General features: G+C 49.8%; 1 protein-coding gene and 1 non-coding gene across 2 annotated transcripts in view; one reads left to right on the forward strand and one right to left on the reverse strand.

The window, feature by feature from the left end:
• Nucleotides 1–18,999, forward strand: part of LOC132578311 (FAST kinase domain-containing protein 4-like) — a 52,529-nt gene that overhangs the window by 19,327 nt on the left and 14,203 nt on the right. The window contains exons 4-7 of the mRNA XM_060248249.1: nucleotides 3,506–3,677; nucleotides 7,134–7,291; nucleotides 8,389–8,499; nucleotides 8,656–8,800. Coding sequence (XP_060104232.1) covers nucleotides 3,506–3,677; nucleotides 7,134–7,291; nucleotides 8,389–8,499; nucleotides 8,656–8,800 — 586 coding nt within the window. The remainder of the gene's footprint in view (nucleotides 1–3,505; nucleotides 3,678–7,133; nucleotides 7,292–8,388; nucleotides 8,500–8,655; nucleotides 8,801–18,999) is intronic.
• Nucleotides 10,466–10,532, reverse strand: TRNAI-GAU (transfer RNA isoleucine (anticodon GAU)). The gene has a single exon. It is a non-coding gene; the product is annotated as a tRNA-Ile (tRNA).

Here is an 18,999-nt window from a genome sequence, read left to right on the forward strand (position 1 = left end):
TAGACTGACCTTGATGGACCAAGGCCTTGATTTAGCATGACGCAGCTGCAGGGATCCCTGTGTGTTTATGAGTCTCTGAAAGGAGGCTGTTTTGCTGGCAGGAGAAAGATCAGCAGTGAAATTGGTGGCGAAGCCCAAAAGCGTCTTCAGTCAGCTGCATAAATAACGGCCTTTGGGTGGGTCAGTTGCCCCTTCCTCAGCCCCTCAGAGCCAGTTTGGTGTAGTGGTTAAGTGTGGGAGGACCGGGTTTGGTTCCCCACGTCTTCCCTTGCACCTGCTGGAATGACCTTGGGTCAGCCGTACTTGCAGAGTTGTCCTTGATGGGCAGCTTCCGGGAGAGCTCTCTCAGTCCCCCCCACCTCACAGGGTGTCTGTTGTGGGGGAGGAAGATAAAGGAGATTGCAAGCCACTTTTAACTGGAGATGCCAGGGATTGAACAAAAGTCCTTATAGTCAAAGCAGTGGTATTCCCAGTAGTAATGTATGGCTGTGAGAGCTGGACCATAAGGAAGTCCGAGCGCAGAAGAATAGATGCTTTTGAGTTGTGGTGGTGAAGAAGACTCAACATATGAACATATGAAGCTGCCTTATACTGAATCAGACCCTCGGTCCATCAAAGTCAGTATTGTCTTCTCAGACTGGCAGCGGCTCTCCAGGGTCTCAAGCTGAGGTTTTTCATACCTATTTGCCTGGACCCTTTTTTGGAGAGGCCAGGGATTGAACCTGGGACCTTCTGCTTCCCAAGCAGATGCTCTACCACTGAGCCACCGTCCCTCCCCTCTCCTCTTGAGAGTCCCTTGGACTGCAAGAAGATCAGTTCAGACAGCCCTAAGGGAAATCAACCCAGACTTTTCCCTGGAAAGTCAGATGCTGAAGCTGAATCTCAAATACTTTGGCCACCCAATGAGAAGGGAGCACTCCCTGGAGAAGACCCTGATGCTGGGAAAGACAGAAGGCAAAAGAAGGTGACGGCAAAAGAGGAGATGGCCGGAAGCGTTACTGATGTAACAAACACGAATTTGAGCAGACTTCGGAGGATGGAGGAAGACAGGAGGGCCTGGCATGACTCGGTCTATGGGGTCGCAAAGAGTCGGACTCGACTCTGCGACTGAACAACAACTGAACACTCTGAGACTCTGACATTTGGAATTTCTTCTTCTTCTTCCCTGAAGCCATTTATGCTTCCTCTGTCACCTGCATCCTTGCCTCGGTCTCTCCTTGACCTGGAAGAAGAAGATAATGATGAAGAAGATATTGGATTTATATCCCGCCCTCCACTCCGAAGAGTCTCAGAGCGGCTCACAATCTCCTTTCCCTTCCTCCCCCACAACAGACACCCTGTGAGGTAGATGAAGATATTGGATTTATATCCCGCCCTCCACTTTGAAGAGTCTCAGAGGGGCTCACAATCTCCTTTCCCTTCCTCCCCCACAACAGACACCCTGTGAGGTGGATGAAGATATTGGATTTATCCCGCCCTCCACTCCGAAGAGTCTCAGAGCGGCTCACAATCTCCTTTCCCTTCCTCCCCCACAACAGACACCCTGTGAGGTAGAAGAAGATATTGGATTTATATCCCACCCTCCACTCCGAAGAGTCTCAGAGCGGCTCACAATCTCCTTTCCCTCCCTCCCCCACAACAGACACCCTGTGAGGTGGGTGGGGCTGAGAGGCACGAGCTCTTCATTGTTACTGGCAAAGCAGGCCGCTCTGCAGGCCCCGTAGGTCAAGGCTGGGCTCAGCAGCCAGGCTTTTAAACGTTGTGGCCGTTGCAAGGGCACTTTTAAGAGTTCCGTGGCGCAGAGTGGTAAAGCTGCAGTCCTGCAGTCCTAAGCTCGGCTCACGACCTGAGTTCGATCCCCCGGCGGAAGCTGGGTTTTCAGGTAGCCGGCTCGAGGTTGACTCAGCCTTCCATCCTTCCGAAGTCGGTCAAATAAGTACCCAGCTTGCCAGGGGGGGAAAGCGTAGATGACTGGGGAAGGCAAGGGCAGACCAACCCGTAAAAAAGTCTGCCGTGAAAAAGTCATGATGCGATGTCACCCCAGAGTCGGGAATGACTGGTGCTTCCACAGGGGACTACCTTTACCGAGCGTAAAATGATTGTTATCCCTTGTTCTCGGGGAGGGGAGGCAACGCATGCATGCACAGCCCCATAGCGCTGTGCTGCAAAAAGCGCAGTGCGGCACTGCAGTGGCTGTTCTTGTGGCAGAAGCAGTGAGCGACTGGGTCCATCGCTTCTGTGGCCTTATTCTCCATTTGCCTCCATGTGTACGGACTCCCCAGTCCTTGTCAATTCCTTAGCAGTAGTCTGTATGAAAAGGATCTCGGGGTCTTAATGAACCATATGCTGAACATGAGTCAACAGTGTGATGCAGTGGTTAAAAAGGCAAATGCAATTTTGGGGCTGTATCAACAGAAGTATAGTGTCCAGATCTCGTGATGTGATGGTATCACTTTACTCTGCTCTGGTAAGACCTCACCTGGAGTATTGTGTTCAGTTTTGGGCACCACATTTTAAGAAGGATATAGAAAAGCTGGAATGGGTCCAGAGGAGGGCGACGAAGATGGTGAGGGGTCTGGAGACCAAGTCCTAGGAAGAAAGGTTGAAGGAGCTGGGGCTGTTTAACCTGGAGAGGAGGCTGTCGAGAGGTGATAGGATCACCATCTTCAAGGACTTGAAGGGCTGTCATCTAGAGGATAGTGTGGAACTGTTTTCTGTGGCCCCAGAAGGTAGAACCGGAACCAATGGGTTGAAATTAAATCAAAAGAGTTTCCGGCTGAACATTAGGAAGAACTTCCTGACCGTTAAAGCGATTCCTCAGTGGAACAGGCTTTCTCGGGAGGTGGTGGGCTCTCCTTCCCTGGAGGTTTTAAAACAGAGGCTAGATGGCCATCTGACAGCAATGCAGATCCTGTGAATTTAGGGGGAGGTGTTTATGAGTTTCCTGCATTGTGCAGGGGGTTGGACAAGATGACCCCGGAGGTCCCTTCCAGCCCTATGATTCTATGATTAAGCGCTTGCTGCATTGTTAAACAATTTGGTTATGCTGCTTCTCCTGTGGGCAAGCAACCGATGCATGGGATCTTTCCCCCTGTTCTCCACGGGGAGGGCTTCTGAAAGCTGTGCCATCTAAACTCCCTTCCTGCAGAAACGTCTGTGAATGATGGGACCTTAACTTTGAGCAAGCCATTCCGGGCCATAATTTGAATCCAGGCCTTCGGCCATATTCAGTAGAGTCCAAAGTTCCTTCTAGCAGTAGGTGGAACAGTGAGAACAGAGGGAGAAGGCTTTTATTGCTTGCTTGTTCGTATATCTTTTACTAGTCCTGTCTCTGTAGTTTTTTAAAATGTCTCAAAGCCTGCCACCTGGATTAAAATGTCTGGAGGGTTTTGCTTTGCCCCTGAAGGATAATAATGGAATCCCGGGCTTTGTTGCCTTGAAAACTTCTGGTGGTCTCCCCCCCCCCCCCTTGCCAGTTTCTCATGCCAAACACATTCGCCAACAGGCCTTGGAGTTGGCAGAGCAGTTCAGTCCCGAGGACACACGGAAAATCGCCATGGCGCTGGCGTTTCAGAACCGGCGGTCTGTCCCTCTGCTCCGGGCCATTTCATACCACTTGGTCCAGAAGCATTTCACACTCAGCACCAACGTCCTCCTTGACATGGCTTTTGCTTACGGTAAGTGACAGCGGCTGGCCCCTCCTCTCGGGGCCTCCTTTGGGACTGGCTCCTTCGTCCTGAACTTGGGCTGTTTAAGGAGCCCCGTGGCGCAGACTTAATACCAACATTCCAACATTAAAGAACAAAGAACAATATCTCATATAAGCAATATCAAAGGATGACTCCGAAAACCAGTCTTCATAAAGTCTATAAGGAGTGCTATGACTCAAGTGTAAAGTTTCAAACGGAGTCCTTCCATAGCGTCGGCTTCAAAGGAGAAATTCTTTCCTTCACGCAACCACCGGTTTGAATTGCGTTCCGCTGCCTTTGCAGCTTCTTCATAAGCCGACTCTAAAAACCAAATGCGACAACAACCATAATACCAAAATACGTAACATATACAATTAGATGATAGTTGTGTAGTTCTGGGGTATGTGCTTTTAGAAATTTGTTGATATCCCCTTGAGTTCTTGATTGATGCCAGCTGTGACTTGTCTTTTTAGGACGGAGAGTTCTGGTCAGTGTTATGTCATTAATTTGATATCCTGAATGCGCCGTGAGAGATGTTGGTCTGAGGACCTTTTCAGGTTGTATGTTTTGAGCAGTTTCTATATTATCTAATTGTATATGTTACGTATTTTGGTATTATGGTTGCTGTCGCGTTTGGTTTTTAGAGTCGGCTTTTGAAGAAGCTGCAAAGGCAGCGGAACGCAATTCAAACCGGTGGTTGCGTGAAGGAAAGAATTTCTCCTTTGAAGCCGACGCTATGGAAGGACTCCGTTTGAAACTTTACACTTGAGTCATAGCACTCCTTATAGACTTTATGAAGACTGGTTTTCGGAGTCATCCTTTGATATTGCTTATATGGGATATTGTTCTTTGTTCTTTAATGTCTGAATGTTGGTATTAAGTCTGGATGTTGTTCAGGGGAGGGACGGTGGCTCAGTGGTAGAGCATCTGCTTGGGAAGCAGAAGGTCCCAGGTTCAATCCCTGGCATCTCCAAAAAAGGGTCCAGGCAAATAGGTGTGAAAAACCTCAGATGAGACCCCGAAGAGTCGCTGCCTGTCTGAGAAGACAATACTGACTTTGAAATGGGGAGGGAGGGTGGCTCAGTGGTAGAGCATCTGCCTGGGAAGCACAAGGTCCCAGGTTCAATCCCTGGCATCTCCAAAAAAGGGTCCAGGCAAATAGGTGTGAAAAACCTCAGCTTGAGACCCTGGAGAGCCGCTGCCAGTCTGAGAAGACAAGACTGACTCTGATGGACCAGGGGTCTGATTCAGTATAAGGCAGCTTCATGTGTTCATAATATAATGCATTGATTTTTTGTAAGTTGTCAATTTGTTTTTCGACACGGTAGGTTTGTTTTTTGGATTTTCACTTAACCACTATGGCTGACCCAAGGCCATTCCAGCAGGTTCAAGTGGAGGAGTGGGGAATCAAACCCGGTTCTCCCAGATAAGAGTCCGCACACTTAAGCCACCAAACTGGCTCTCCGGATCTGACAAATGAGACCTTGTTGGGCTGGGCCAAGCTGTCTTGGCCTGAGCCACGTGTGTACCTATTTAAGAGTAGGTAGTAGAGATATCAACTGTGCGATTGAGCAAGCCTGGCAAAGCAAGCTGAGATGCAGAAGGAAGCAAGAGAGGGGGAGAAGGAAGCAGACAAGAGCCAGTTGCTCGGGGGCCTGATAGCAGCCCTCCAGGGGCCTGATTCATCCCACAGGCTGTATGTTTGACACCCCTAATATAGCAGTAACACTGGCTTCTGATCTTCTCTTGAGCCCAGTTCGGGGTGGTGTTTTTGGCCGTTGAAGTCCAACATGGCTTGGGATCCAGGTGTCTGAAAGCCCAGCTTCTCCTGTATGTTCCTGCCCAGGAATTACGATCACGGGGCGGGGCCCTCCTGACTCTCCCGTCGATCCATGAAGCGTGTTTGGTGGGAACCCAGGAGAGGGCCTTCTCAGCGGTGGCTCCTCAGTTACGGAGAAACCTCCCCAGGCAGATGCGCCTGTCCTCTACAGTTTCACTCTTTAGGAGGCAATTGAAAACTGTTGTATTTTGAGCCATGTTTGATTCATTTACTAGCAGTCCTAAGTGGTGATTTTAAATGTTGGTTTCTTCTGTATTCTGTGTCGTGTATTTTATATTTATTACAAGCCACCTTGAACTCTGTAAGGAAGAAAGGGTTTAAATAAAGGTTTGATGCAAGAGTGTCAAACATACAGCCTAGGGACTGAATCAGGCCCCCAGAGGGCTTCTATCAGGTCCACAAGCAACTGGCTTTCATCTGCTTCCTTCTCCCTCTCTCTTGCATCACAACTTGCTTTGCCAGGCTTGCTCAATCACACAGGAGCTACGGAGCAAAACCTCTATTTTCTCCATTGGCTGAGGCTCCTCCCTTGGGGAGGAAGGGGTGAGGAATAGCTGAGCAGTCAGGTTAAAACGGATAAAAGGAAGTGCTTCTTCACCCAAAGGGTGATTAACACGTGGAACTCGCTGCCACAGGAGGTGGCAGCGGCTACAAGCATAACCAGCTTCAAGAGGGGATTGGATAAAAATATGGAGCAGAGGTCCATCAGTTGCTATTAGCTACAGTGTATATATATTTTGGCCACTGTGTGATGAAGAAGATATTGGATTTATATCCCGCCCTCCACTCCGAAGAGTCTCAGAGCGGCTCACAATCTCCTTTACCTTCCTCCCCCACAACAGTCACCCTGTGAGGTGGGTGGGGCTGAGAGGGCTCTCACAGCAGCTGCCCTTTCAAGGACAACCTCTGCCAGAGCTATGGCTGACCCAAGGCCATTCCAGCAGGTGCAAGTGGAGGAGTGGGGAATCAAACCCGGTTCTCCCAGATAAGAGTCTGCACACTTAACCACTACACCAAACTGGCTCTCCAACTGATACAGAGTGTTGGACTGGGTGGGCCATTGGCCTGATCCAACATGACTTCTCTTATGTTCTTATAGCTTGCTTTGCCAGGCTCTCTCAGTTGCACAGCAGAGTTACTGAGCCAAGCCTCTCTTCCTTCCATTGGCTGAGGCTCCTCCCCCTCCTGGTCCCCTGGGGAAGGAAGGAAAGAGCCAGAGCTTCTTTTAACCAGTTCCCTGGATCCCATGGGAGAGATACAGAGAAAACACCTTTAAGATCAATGAGTGTTAATGTTTTATTTTTAAGTTTTTTTTTAAAAAATAATCTTTACATGTGTTTGTGTCCTTTATAAAGTTTATATCTCCGCTACCCGGCATTACATTTTATGACACAAGTGGCCCGGCCCGACAAGGTCTCCTTTAAGTCAGATCCGGCCCTCGTAACAAACGAACTTGACACCCCTGGTTTAGTGAAATAGAGGAGTACAATTAAAAAAGCCAGGGTGAGACTGGCTGGGGAAGGCTTTACAGAACTGGGTTATTTGGGGAAGGAGTAACTTTCCTCTTCTCTCTCAATCTGACGGCTGCTTCTTTTTGTTGTTAGGGAAGCTGAATTTCCACCAGACACAGGTGTTCCAAAAGATCGCGTCGGACCTGCATCCCCACGTGGCTAAGATGGCGCATTGGGACGTGGTGCGCTGCCTCAAGTCCTTCGCCTTCCTGAAATGGCTCAATCTGCCCCTCTTCGAGGCCTTTGCCCAAGTGAGTGGGGATGGGGCTTAACAAGATGTTCTCAGGAGTCCTGGATTACTGAGCTCAGCGATGCCGCTTAAATCAGGGAATGCTCTAGATCAGGGTTTCCCAAACTCCCCCCCCCCCCCGTGGACTAGTTATTTTTACACATCTCCTTCACGGCCCACTAAAATTCGGGGGTGGAGCCAGGAGACTTTGGGGGTGGAGCTGGGAGACAGGAATTGTGTCACAGAGACAGGGGAAGGAAGGAAGGAAAACAGAGCTCAGGCTTTGCAGCCTGTGTCAGTCTTCAAGGCTAGCTTTTCTCTGCAGTACACAGAAATGGGGGAAGGAAGGAAGCCAGATGGAGCTCAGGCTTTGCAACCTGTGTCAGTCTTCAAGGCTAGCTTTTCTCAGCACAACACAGAGATGGGGGAAGGAAGGAAAACGAAGCTCAGGCTTTGCAGCCTGCGTCAGTCTTCAAGGCTAGCTTTTCTCTGCACAACACAGAGATGGGGGAAGGAAGGAAGCATAGCAGAGCTCATGCTTTGCTGGGGGCTCGGCTAGCTTTGGCTTTTCTTGTGACCCGGTATTGAGGCTTTCGTGGCCCGGTGCCGGGTCATGACCCTGCAAATAGGAAACACTACTCTAGATCAGTGGTCCCCAACTTTTGCAGCACCAAGGACCAGCATCAGGGCCGGCCTGCCCACCATGACCCCAGGGCTGGCAGGGTGGGGGCACCAAATTTGCCCCCCCCCCACCACGGCCACGCAGCCTCACTGTCCCGCCCCTTACACCCAGGGAGGAAGTGGAGAGGAGGCAAGGGCAGTGCCGCTTCTGCTGCTACGGAGGCTTTCCCCTCCGATCAGTGGGGGGAGGGTGTCAGCCTTTAAAGAGCTGGAGAAGGCGGTGCTTCACCGCTCCTTCCTTGGCCTTAAACATCATAAAAACGGAGGGTGCTGCAAGGGGGGGCAGGGCAGCCCAGGGGTTGGGGACCCCAGCTCTAGTCGGAACAAAACTGGAACGATACGGTGCCTGCACTCCATTTACTTGCTTTGCGAATTGCTACGGAGAGAAAAGCAACGTAGAGAATGCAGGAACGAAGGCGTCTCTTCCTTCCTCCTCAGTACACAGTGGACAACGGCGACAAATTCGAGCCTGTCCTTCTGAGCAACGTGGTCCTTGCATTTGCTCGCCTGAACTTCCAGCCCAGCTGTGCAGAGGCCTTCTTCAGCGTGGTAAGAGTCTGCTTCAACCTGCAGTGTTTCTGTGTGTGTGTGGGGGGGCACTGTGGCTGTCCTGAGCATCAGAGTGGCTTCCCGCTCTTGCGCAGGGAAATACCAGTCACTGTTGTAATCTGGACGTCACAGTCACTGTCTCGTTCCTTTTTTCAGATCCACGAACGTTTGGGTGCCCATCTGGACTCCTTGGACCCATTCCTGCTGGTGGACCTGGTGTGGTCCCTCTGTGTGCTGCAGCAGGCGAAGTCTCTCCACCTGCAAAAAGTGCTAGCTCCGGAGTTTCGCACTCGCTTCTTAGGTATAAGCAGGTGATGCACTGAGGGCTGGGGAGGGACAGAGAGGTGTTTTTTCCCTTGGGTGTGGATGAGGAGATTCCTTGACCAGCAGGACAAAGTTTGAGTCCGGGGACACCTTTAAGGCCAACGAAGTTTAGCCCTGACCAATGCTCCCTCTCAGCTGCAGAGTCCCAGGTAAGCAGAAGGTCCCAGGTTCAATCCCCGGCATCTCCAACTAAAAAGGGTCCAGGCAAATAGGCATGAAAAACCTCAGCTGGAGACCCTGGAGAGCCATGAATGGGGCTGTGGCTCAGTGGGAGAGCATCTGCTTGGTAAGCAGAAGGTCCCAGGTTCAATCCCCGGCATCTCCAACTAAAAAGGGTCCAGGCAAATAGGCATGAAAAACCTCAGCTGGAGACCCTGGAGAGCCATGAATGGGGCTGTGGCTCAGTGGGAGAGCATCTGCTTGGTAAGCAGAAGGTCCCAGGTTCAATCCCCGGCATCTCCAACTAAAAAGGGTCCAGGCAAGTAGGCATGAAAAACCTCAGCTGGAGACCCTGGAGAGCCATGAATGGGGCTGTGGCTCAGTGGGAGAGCATCTGCTTGGTAAGCAGAAGGTCCCAGGTTCAATCCCCGGCATCTCCAACTAAAAAGGGTCCAGGCAAGTAGGCATGAAAAACCTCAGCTGGAGACCCTGGAGAGCCACGAATGGGGCTGTGGCTCAGTGGGAGAGCATCTGCTTGGTAAGCAGAAGGTCCCAGGTTCAATCCCCGGCATCTCCAACTAAAAAGGGTCCAGGCAAGTAGGCATGAAAAACCTCAGCTGGAGACCCTGGAGAGCCGCTGCCAGTCTGAGCAGACAATACTGATTTTAGGGAGGGACAGTGGCTCAGTAGTAGAACATCTACTTGATGAACAGAAGGTCTCAGAAGCAGAAATTCTACTTTGTGAGTGACAGGCACTAAAGTGGTGAGTTAATGGCATTGAAGTTGTGAGCTCCTGCATAAATTATTGTGCTCTGGGGCCATCCTTCCTGAGCAAAGACAAAAATGCATGAGCTGGAAGCTGAAAATCTGTGAGCTAGCTCACGCTCACTCAGTTTAAGTGGGAACATTGGCCCTGAGCTGGATAGCCCAGGCAAGTCTGATCTTGTCAGTTCTCAGAAGCTAAGCAGCGTGGATTCTGGCAAGTACTTGGATGGGAGACCTCCTTGGAATACCAGAACTGGAGACAGGGGCAGGCTTTTTTCAGCCACCTCTCTGAATATCCTCCAGGTCTCCCCTTAAGGGGCAGTCATCAGAGGTCACTGTGACTTCCAAGTGCACACTCACACGCATACACACAAAAAAATACCAAAAACAACAAAGACCCACAAAGTTTAATTCTGGGTATTTTGAACATATGAAGCTACTGAATCAGCCCCTGGGTCCATCAAAATCAGTCTTGAATACTCAGACAGGCAGCGGCTCTCCTGGGTCTCAAGCGCAGGTTTTTCACTCCTACTTGCCTGGACCCTTTTAGTTGGAGATGCTGGGGATTGAACCTGGGACCTTCTGCTCATCAAGCAGATGTTCTACTACTGAGCCACTGTCCCTCCCTAAAATCAGTATTGTCTACTCAGACTGGCAGCGGCTCTCCAGGGTCTCAAGCTGAGGTTTTTCATGCCTGTCTGCCTGGACGCTTTTTAGTTGGAGATGCCAGGGATTGAACCTGGAACCTTCTGCTTATCAAGCAGATGCTCTACCACTGAGCCACCGTCCCTCCCAAAAGAAGACCTAGGTATGAACATCTGAAGCTCCCTTCTACTGAATCAGACCCCCCTTGGTCCATCAAAGTCAATCTTGTCTGCTCAGACTGGCAGCGGCTCTCCAGGGTCTCAAGCTGAGGTTTTTCATGCCTGTCTGCCTGGACGCTTTTTAGTTGGAGATGCCGGGGATTGAACCTGGGACCTTCTGCTTACCAAGCAGATGCTCTACCACTGAGCCAAAGAACATAGGCACACATGAAGCTGCCTTCTACTGAATCAGACCCTCGGCCCATCAAAGTCAGTATTGTCTGCTCAGACTGGCAGCAGCTCTCCAGGGTCTCAAGCTGAGGTTTTTCACACCTATTTGCCTGGACCCTTTTTAGTTGGAGATGCCGGGGATTGAACCTGGGACCTTCTGCTTACCAAGCAGATGCTCTACCACTGAGCCAAAGAACATAGGCACACATGAAGCTGCCTTCTACTGAATCAGACCCTCGGCCCATCAAAGTCAGTATTGTCTGCTCAGACTGGCAGCAGCTCTCCAGGGTCTCAAGCTGAGGTTTTTCACGCCTATTTGCGTGATGCTCTACCACTGAGCCTCTGTCCCTCCCCTATTAAGACTAATAAAGTTTAATTCTGAATATAAGCTTTTGTGTGCATGCATTAAACTTTGTTAGTCTTAAAGACGCCTGACTGGTCTCAAACTGCTTCAGGCCCACCTGAATCTTCCTTGATCAGTGATAACGTGAAGATTTGGTGCTGTTAACTCAGAGGTCCCCAGCCTTTTAGAGCCTGCGGGCACCACTGAAATTCTGACATGGGGCGGTGGGCAGAACTACAAAATGGCCACTGCAGGGGGCGGAGCCAACCATGAAAGGTCAGGAAGTGAATTCATGCGTAACTCTGATGGCTACTAGAACAAAGTTGGAGTCCAGTGACACCTTCAAGACCAACAAAGGTTTATTCAGAATGTAAGCTTCTGTAGGCATGCAGACTTCATCAGACAATGGAATGGGGTACAGTGAGCAGAGCCACTTATAGCTGGTGGGCAGTGCTTAAGAATGAAGAAGATATTGGATTTATATCCCGCCCTCCACTCTCAGAGCGGCTCACAATCTCCTTTACCTTACTCCCCCACAACAGACACCCTGTGAGGTAGATGAAGATATTGGATTTATATCCCGCCCTCCACTCCGAAGAGTCTCAGAGCAGCTCATAATCTCCTTTCCCTTCCTCCCCCACTACAGACACCCTGTGAGGTAGATGAAGACATTGGATTTATATCCCACCCTCCACTCTGAAGAGTCTCAGAGCGGCTCACAATCTCCTTTACCTTCCTCCCCCCAAAACAGACACCCTGTGAGGTAGATGAAGATATTGGATTTATATCCTGCCCTCCACTCCGAAGAGTCTCAGAGCGGCTCACAATCTCCTTTCCCTTCCTCCCCCACAACAGACACCCTGTGAGGTAGATGAAGACATTGGATTTATATCCCACCCTCCACTCTGAAGAGTCTCAGAGCGGCTCACAATCTCCTTTCCCTTCCTCCCCCACAACAGACACCCTGTGAGGTAGATGAAGACATTGGATTTATATCCCACCCTCCACTCTGAAGAGTCTCAGAGCGGCTCACAATCTGCTTTCCCTTCCTCCCCCACAACAGACACCCTGTGAGGTAGATGAAGATATTGGATTTATATCCCGCCCTCCGCTCCGAAGAGTCTCAGAGCGGCTCACAATCTCCTTTCCCTTCCTCCCCCACAACAGACACCCTGTGAGGTAGATGAAGATATTGGATTTATATCCCGCCCTCCACTCCGAAGAGTCTCAGAGGGGCTCACAATCTCCTTTACCTTCCTCCCCCACAATAGACACCCTGTGAGGTGGGTGGGGCTGAGAGGGCTCTCACAGCAGCTGCCCTTTCAAGGACAACCTCTGCCAGAGCTATGGGTGACCCAAGGCCATTCCAGCAGGTGCAAGTGGAGGAGTGGGGAATCAAACCCGGTGCTCCCAGATAAGTGGTACAAATTTAGAATCTAATGGCAAATGGTTACGCTTCAGCAATTCAGGCCGAAGCCTTCTTAACAAAACGCCTTTTAAAATAAACATACTATTAAGAATATTTTCTTGAAAATACCCAGCTTACCTTATAAATTCCTGCAAGGACCTAAAAAAAAAAAAACCCACACAGCCCATTGGATCTCCAGTGGCCAATCAGGAACACTGCTGGGCAAAAGCTCCACCAATCCCTGTCCACTTTTTAAAAACACTTGGCAGGTTCCAAGAAAGGTGTTGGGGGGGGCACCAGGCTTGTTTGTTTTATATCCCGCCCTCCCCTAGCGGGCTCAGGGCAACTAACAACAAAGCTTCGACCTTCATCAGAAATACAATAAAATCATTACAAATCGTTTCAAACTCTTACAGCAAATTAGGTGGACAAGAGCATCACTAGGAAATACATTTCATTTTGTTATAGTGTGCGGACTCATATCTGGGAGAACCGGGTTTGATTCCCCAGTCCTCCACTTGCACCTCTTAGCGTGGCCTTGGGTCAGCCAGAGCTCTGGCAGAATTTGTCCTTGAAAGGGCAGCTGCTGTGAGAGCCCTCTCCAGCCCCACCCACCTCCCACCTCACAGGATGTCTGTTGTGGGGGAGGAAGGGAAAGGAGATTGTAGGCTGCTCTGAGACTCTGTCCTTGAAAGGGCAGCTGCTGAGAGAGCCCTCTCAGCCCCACCCACCTCTGTTGTGTGGGAGGAAGAGAAAAGAGATTGTGAGCCACTCTGAGACTCTTCGGAGTGGAGGGCGGGATATAAATCCAGTATCTTTATCTACCTCACAGGGTGTCTGTTGTGGGGGAGGAAGGTAAAGGAGATTGTGAGCCGCTCTGAGACTCTTTGGAGTGGAGGGTGGGATATAAATCCAATATCTTCATCTACCTCACAGGGTGTCTGTTGTGCGGGGGGGAAGGTAAAGGAGATTGTGAGCCGCTGTGAGACTCTTTGGAGTGGAGGGTGGGATATAAATCCAATATCTTCATCTACTTCACAGGGTGTCTGTTGTGGGGGGTAGGAAGGTAAAGGAGATTGTGAGCCGCTCTGAGACTTTTTGGAGTGGAGGGTGGGATATAAATCCAGTATCTTTATCTGCCTCACAGGGTGTCTGTTGTGGGGGGGAAGATAAAGAAGATTGTGAGTCCCTCTGAGACTCTTTGGAGTGGAGGGCGGGATATAAATCCAATATCTTCATCTACCCCACAGGGTGTCTGTTGTGGGGGGAAGGAAGGGAAAGGAGATTGTGAGCCGCTCTGAGACTCTTCGGAGTGGAGGGCGGGATATAAATCCAGTATCTTCTTCTTCATCTGTTTTACTTAGAGTTGCAGCAACAGCAATTAACAGGCAACTTTTATTACCTTTTATTGATATCCAGACCAAACGGTCTTCCAATTTATTGCGCTATTTCACTGTTTCAGCCTAACTTTGTATCAGTTTTACACTCTTAGCCCACCAACTACATACATTTCAGTCCATTGTACCCTGTCCCCTTGTCTGAAGAAGTCTGCATGCATACAGAAGCTTACATTCTGAATAAAACTTTGTTGGTCTTAAAGGTGCCACTTGACTCCTGCTTTGTTGTACTTACAGTTACATTTTCAGGGATTGGGGTCCCCTGTGTTAGCTCTTCTTCCAGCATGCAGTTGGGATCAGGATCTGCCGCTAGATGGCAGCACCAGATAAGAAACTGTTTTTGTAAGGACTCATAGCAGATTGGAGACCTTCTTTCCACCTGATGTCATGAGACAGGAAAACTGGAATGTCCTGGGAACTGTGACTTTTCTCTCATTGTGTCACTGTTCAGGCTCAGTCAGCGATTGAGGGACGATGGCTCAGTGGTAGAGCATCTGCTTGGTAAGGAGAAGGTCCCAGGTTCAAACCCCAGTATCTCCAACTAAAAAGGGTCCAGGCAAGTAGGCATGGAAAACCTCAGCTTGAGACCCTGGAGAGCTGGAGAGGGACAGTGGCTCAGTGGTAGAGCATCTGTTTGGGAAGCAGAAGGTCCCAGGTTTAATCCCCAGCATCTCCCAACTAAAAAGGGGTCCAGGCAAGTAGGCGTGAAAAACCTCAGCTTGAGACCCTGGAGAGCCGCTGCCCGTCTGAGTAGACAATACTGACTTTGATGGACTGAGGGTCTGATTCAGTATAAGGCAGCTTCATACGTAGGGAGGGCTGGTGAATACCATGAGTTTCAGAGAAGCCCTGAGTCAGCATTTTATGTTATGCCACTGAAGGGTCATGTCTCCTGCAAATGAAGAAGGATTTTTAACCAGCTTAAGCACCTGGTGCTCCCCCCCCACACACACACAAACACATACCTGTTTACTGCAAATTCTATTCCTGTGGTTTTTGGAAGCATCTGACCTTGTTTCCAGAGGGGAAAAATAATGGAAGCTAAAAGATGGTTGCTAAATTTCAGAGCAAAATACAATCCGAGAGAGGTCACTATAATGGATGACACAACAAAAAATACAAGTTAGTGACCAATTTACTAAGAAATATATAGAAACCAGTCCAAATGTCCAAAACATGTTCATTCAAGTCCCAAAGTAGTGTGGTGACAAGCCAGTCGATTAAGTACTTGTTTCTTTCATACTGAGCTGTTGCCGATGTGAGATTGCTGTTGGAGACGTTCTGCATCCCCTTTTGTAAAAATTATGTAAAGAATCTATATAACTGAATCAATATTGGTCCCAGATCTGATGAAGACTGGAAAGAAACAAGTACTTAATCGACTGGCTTGTCACCACACTACTTTGGGACTTGAATGAACGTGTTTTGGACATTTGGACTGGTTTCTATATATTTCTTAGTAAATTGGTCACTAGCTTGTATTTTTTGTTGTGAATTTCAGAGTAAGGCATTGATAGATAGGTGCAATGTAGCGCTGGTCTACAGAGCCCCATGGCGCAGAGTGGTAAACCTGCAGTACTGCAGTCCTAACCTCTGCTCATGACCTGAGTTTGATCCCGGCGGAAGCTGGTTTCAGGTAGTCGGCTCAAGGTTGACTCAGCCATACATCCTTCCAAGGCTGGCAAAATGAGTCCCCAGCTTGCTGGGGGGAAAGCGTAGATGACTAGGGAAGGCAATGGCAAACCACCCCGTAAAAAAGTCTGCCGTGAAAACACTGTGATGTCACCTCAGAGTCGGAAACGACTGGAGCTTGCACAGGGGTCTACCTGTACCCTTTTTAGCATTCGTCTAGGTCAGGGGTCTGCTACCTTTTTGAGCCTGTGGGCACCTTTGGAATTCTGACATGGCACGGTGGTGCAACCACAAGCCACAAGCCTCAGCTGATCTTCAGTCACACCGTGAAGATGAACATATGAAGCTGCCTTCTACTGAATCAGACCCTCTTTGGTCCATCAAAGTCAGTATTGTCTACTCAGACTGGCAGAGGCTCTCCAGGGTCTCCAGCTGAAGTTTTTCACACCTATTTGCCTGGACCCTTTTTTGGAGATGCCGGGGATTGAACCTGGGACCTTCTGCTTCCCAAGCAGATGCTCTACCACTGAGCCACTGTCCCTCCCCATAAAGATCCTTGCACTGTGGTGGCAGCTGCTGCCAAAGCAACATTTAGAAAACGTTAAGACGCTTTTTAAAAATTAAAGGTCCGCATAGCCAAACAGAAGCAACTTAAGAAATCCTGGCAAAGCAAGTTGTGACACTGAAAGAAAGAAGAGAGAGGGAGAAGGAAGCAGACTTACTTGCGGGCCTGATAGGAATCCTCCAGGGACCTGATCCACCCTCGGACCGTATGTTTCCCACCCCTGCTCTAACCACTGCTCCACGCTGGCTGTTAGTTGTTAGGTTAGGCTGGAGGGGAGTAGTTAGCTCAAGGTCACCCTGTAAATTCTCTGGCTGAGCAAGATTTGTACCTGGGTTTCCCCATTCTCGAGTTCAGGGCTTTCCCCGTGCTGGGTCTCCAGGTGTGCAGCAAGACCTGGCTTTCCCTGCTTCGCTAGGCTGAGGTTCTGCATGTAGCCCAGCCGGAAGGGCTGCTCTCGTGCAGCTGGGACTGCTCCGTGTTGCTGCGCTCACCCACAGCTCCCAAAAGCAGCCTTGTCAAAAGTGGTGTTTGCCCTGCAGCTGCTACAAAGACCAGGTAGAAGAAGAAGAAGACTGCAGATTTATACCCTGCCCTTCTCTCTGAGTCAAAGACTCAGAGCGGCTTACGATCTTCCATGTCTTCTTCCCCCACAGCAGACACCCTGTGAGGTGGGTGGGGCTGAGAGAGCTCTGACAGAAGCTGCCCTTTCAAGGACAGAGATTCAGAGTGGCTTACAATCTCCTATATCTTCTACCCCCCCCCCCCACAACAGACACCCTGTGAGGTGGGTGGGGCTGAGAGGGCTCTCACAGCAGCTGCCCTTTTAAGGACAACTCTGTGAGAGCTCTGGCTGACCCAAGGCCATTCCAGCAGGTGCAAGTGGAGGAGTGGGGAATCAAACCCGGTTCTCCCAGATACATACTTCACCACTACACCCAACTGGCTCTCTATTAGAGCTATGGCTGACCCAAGGCCATTCCAGCAGGAGCAAGTGGAGGAGTGGGGAATCAAACCCAGTTCCCCCGGATAAGAGTCCGCGCACTTAACCACTGCACCAAACTGGCTCTCTATTGGAGCTATGGCTGACCCAAGGCCATTCCAGCAGGTGCAAGTGGAGGAGTGGGGAATCAAAGCCGGTTCTCCCAGATAAGAGTCCATGCACTTAACCACTACATCCAACTGGCTCTCAACTACATCAAACTGGCTCTCACCAGACTGGTAGTTTTCACGGGCCTCAGTTCCATGCTGTTGGACTTGGGAATGAAGACGCGCTACAGATGAGGACACAGTCCCAGTGGGCCAGCTCCAAATGGGCCCTTTTTTGTCCCCTCCTGCAGCTATTTCAGGCCCTGACCTCCAAAGAGTCCTTTGGACGAGGCAGACTTGTCTTTTTTCAGTGGCAGCGAGCCAGAGCCGTTCCAGCTGCCAGCCAGCCAGAGACAGGAGGGAGAAAATTTTCCACTCTTCTCTGTTTCTGTGGGAAATGTTCTGTTCCTCAAGACGTATTGTTTCATACAGTTAGGAACAGCGAAGGGATGGGGTTTTTGCCAATGCTGAGCCAATACAATACTGAGCAAGTTTGGCCCTTGCAAAGTTGTAGTTAATGTTATTTGGTGGATAAAGCCGCAAAAGCACGTAATTCAAACTTAAATAAAAAAATCAAGTTAGCATTTATGCAGCCCCCCCCCCCCACCCTCCCAGCTTTTCCCCCAGCCCCACAGAAGGAGGCGGTAGAGGCTCTCGTGGCAGCGGAGCGAGCGAGCACCCAGGCACAGCCGCTGCACTTTCCATGTGCAAAATGAAGGTCTCGCTTTTTCTTTACTGAGAAAATAGTTCTCCGTTGAACCCAGACTTTAAGAAACCAGAGAGCAAGCAACAGACTGCTTTTATTGCTCTGTTACACCTTCTTCTAAGCTCTGCTCACGACCTGAGTTTGATCTCAGCGGAAGCTGGTTCAGGTAGCCGGCTCCAGGTTGACTCAGCCTTCCATCCTTCCGAGGTCGGTCAAATGAGTCCTCAGCTTGCTGGAAACAACTGGTGCTTGCACAGGGGACCTTTCCTTTTAAGAGCCCCGTGGCGCAGAGTGTTAAAGCTGCACTACTGCAGTCCTAAGCTCTGCTCACAAACTGAGTTCGATCCCCAGCGGAAGCAAGGTTTTCAGGTAGCCGGCTCCAGGTTAACTCAGCCTTCCATCCTTCCGAGGTTGGTAAAATTAGTCCCCAGCTTGCTGGGGGGAAAGTGTAGATGACTGGGGAAGGCAATGGCAAACCACCCCGTAAAAAGTCTGCTGTGAAAACATTGTGAAAGTCGGAAACGACTGGTACTTGCACAGGGGACTACCTTTTTACTATGATGAGATTGGGAACAACTAGCAAAATCACGGTGTGGAGGTACTATGGTGAGAAACAGCATTAATCTTCAGGTCTGCTAATAAATAAGAGCCCCGTGGCACAGAGTGTTAAAGCTGCAGTACTGCAGTCCTAAGCTCTGCTTACGACCTGAGTTCGATCCCCGGCGGAAGCTGGGTTTTCAGGTAGCCCCCATTAAAAAGTCAGCCGTGAAAACATTGTGAAAGCAACATCACCTCAGAGTCAGAAACGACTGGTGCTTGCACAGGGGACGACCTTTACCTTTACTTAACACCTTCTTCAATTCTGACATACAGATGCTATCCAGACCAAATGTCCTTTCAGTTTGACCAAATGTCCTTTCAATTTGTGAATTTCACTCTTTTGCTATTGGATTATAACTCTTACTATTTTGCATGCTTAACAACTGCCCACCAGCTATATGTAACTGTGCTCACCGTGCACCATTCTTTCATCTGAAGAAGTGTGCATGCCTACGGAAGCTTCCATTCTGGATAAAACTTG

This window comes from Heteronotia binoei, chromosome 10 (genome assembly GCF_032191835.1).
Source record: "Heteronotia binoei isolate CCM8104 ecotype False Entrance Well chromosome 10, APGP_CSIRO_Hbin_v1, whole genome shotgun sequence".
Lineage (NCBI taxonomy): Eukaryota > Metazoa > Chordata > Lepidosauria > Squamata > Gekkonidae > Heteronotia > Heteronotia binoei.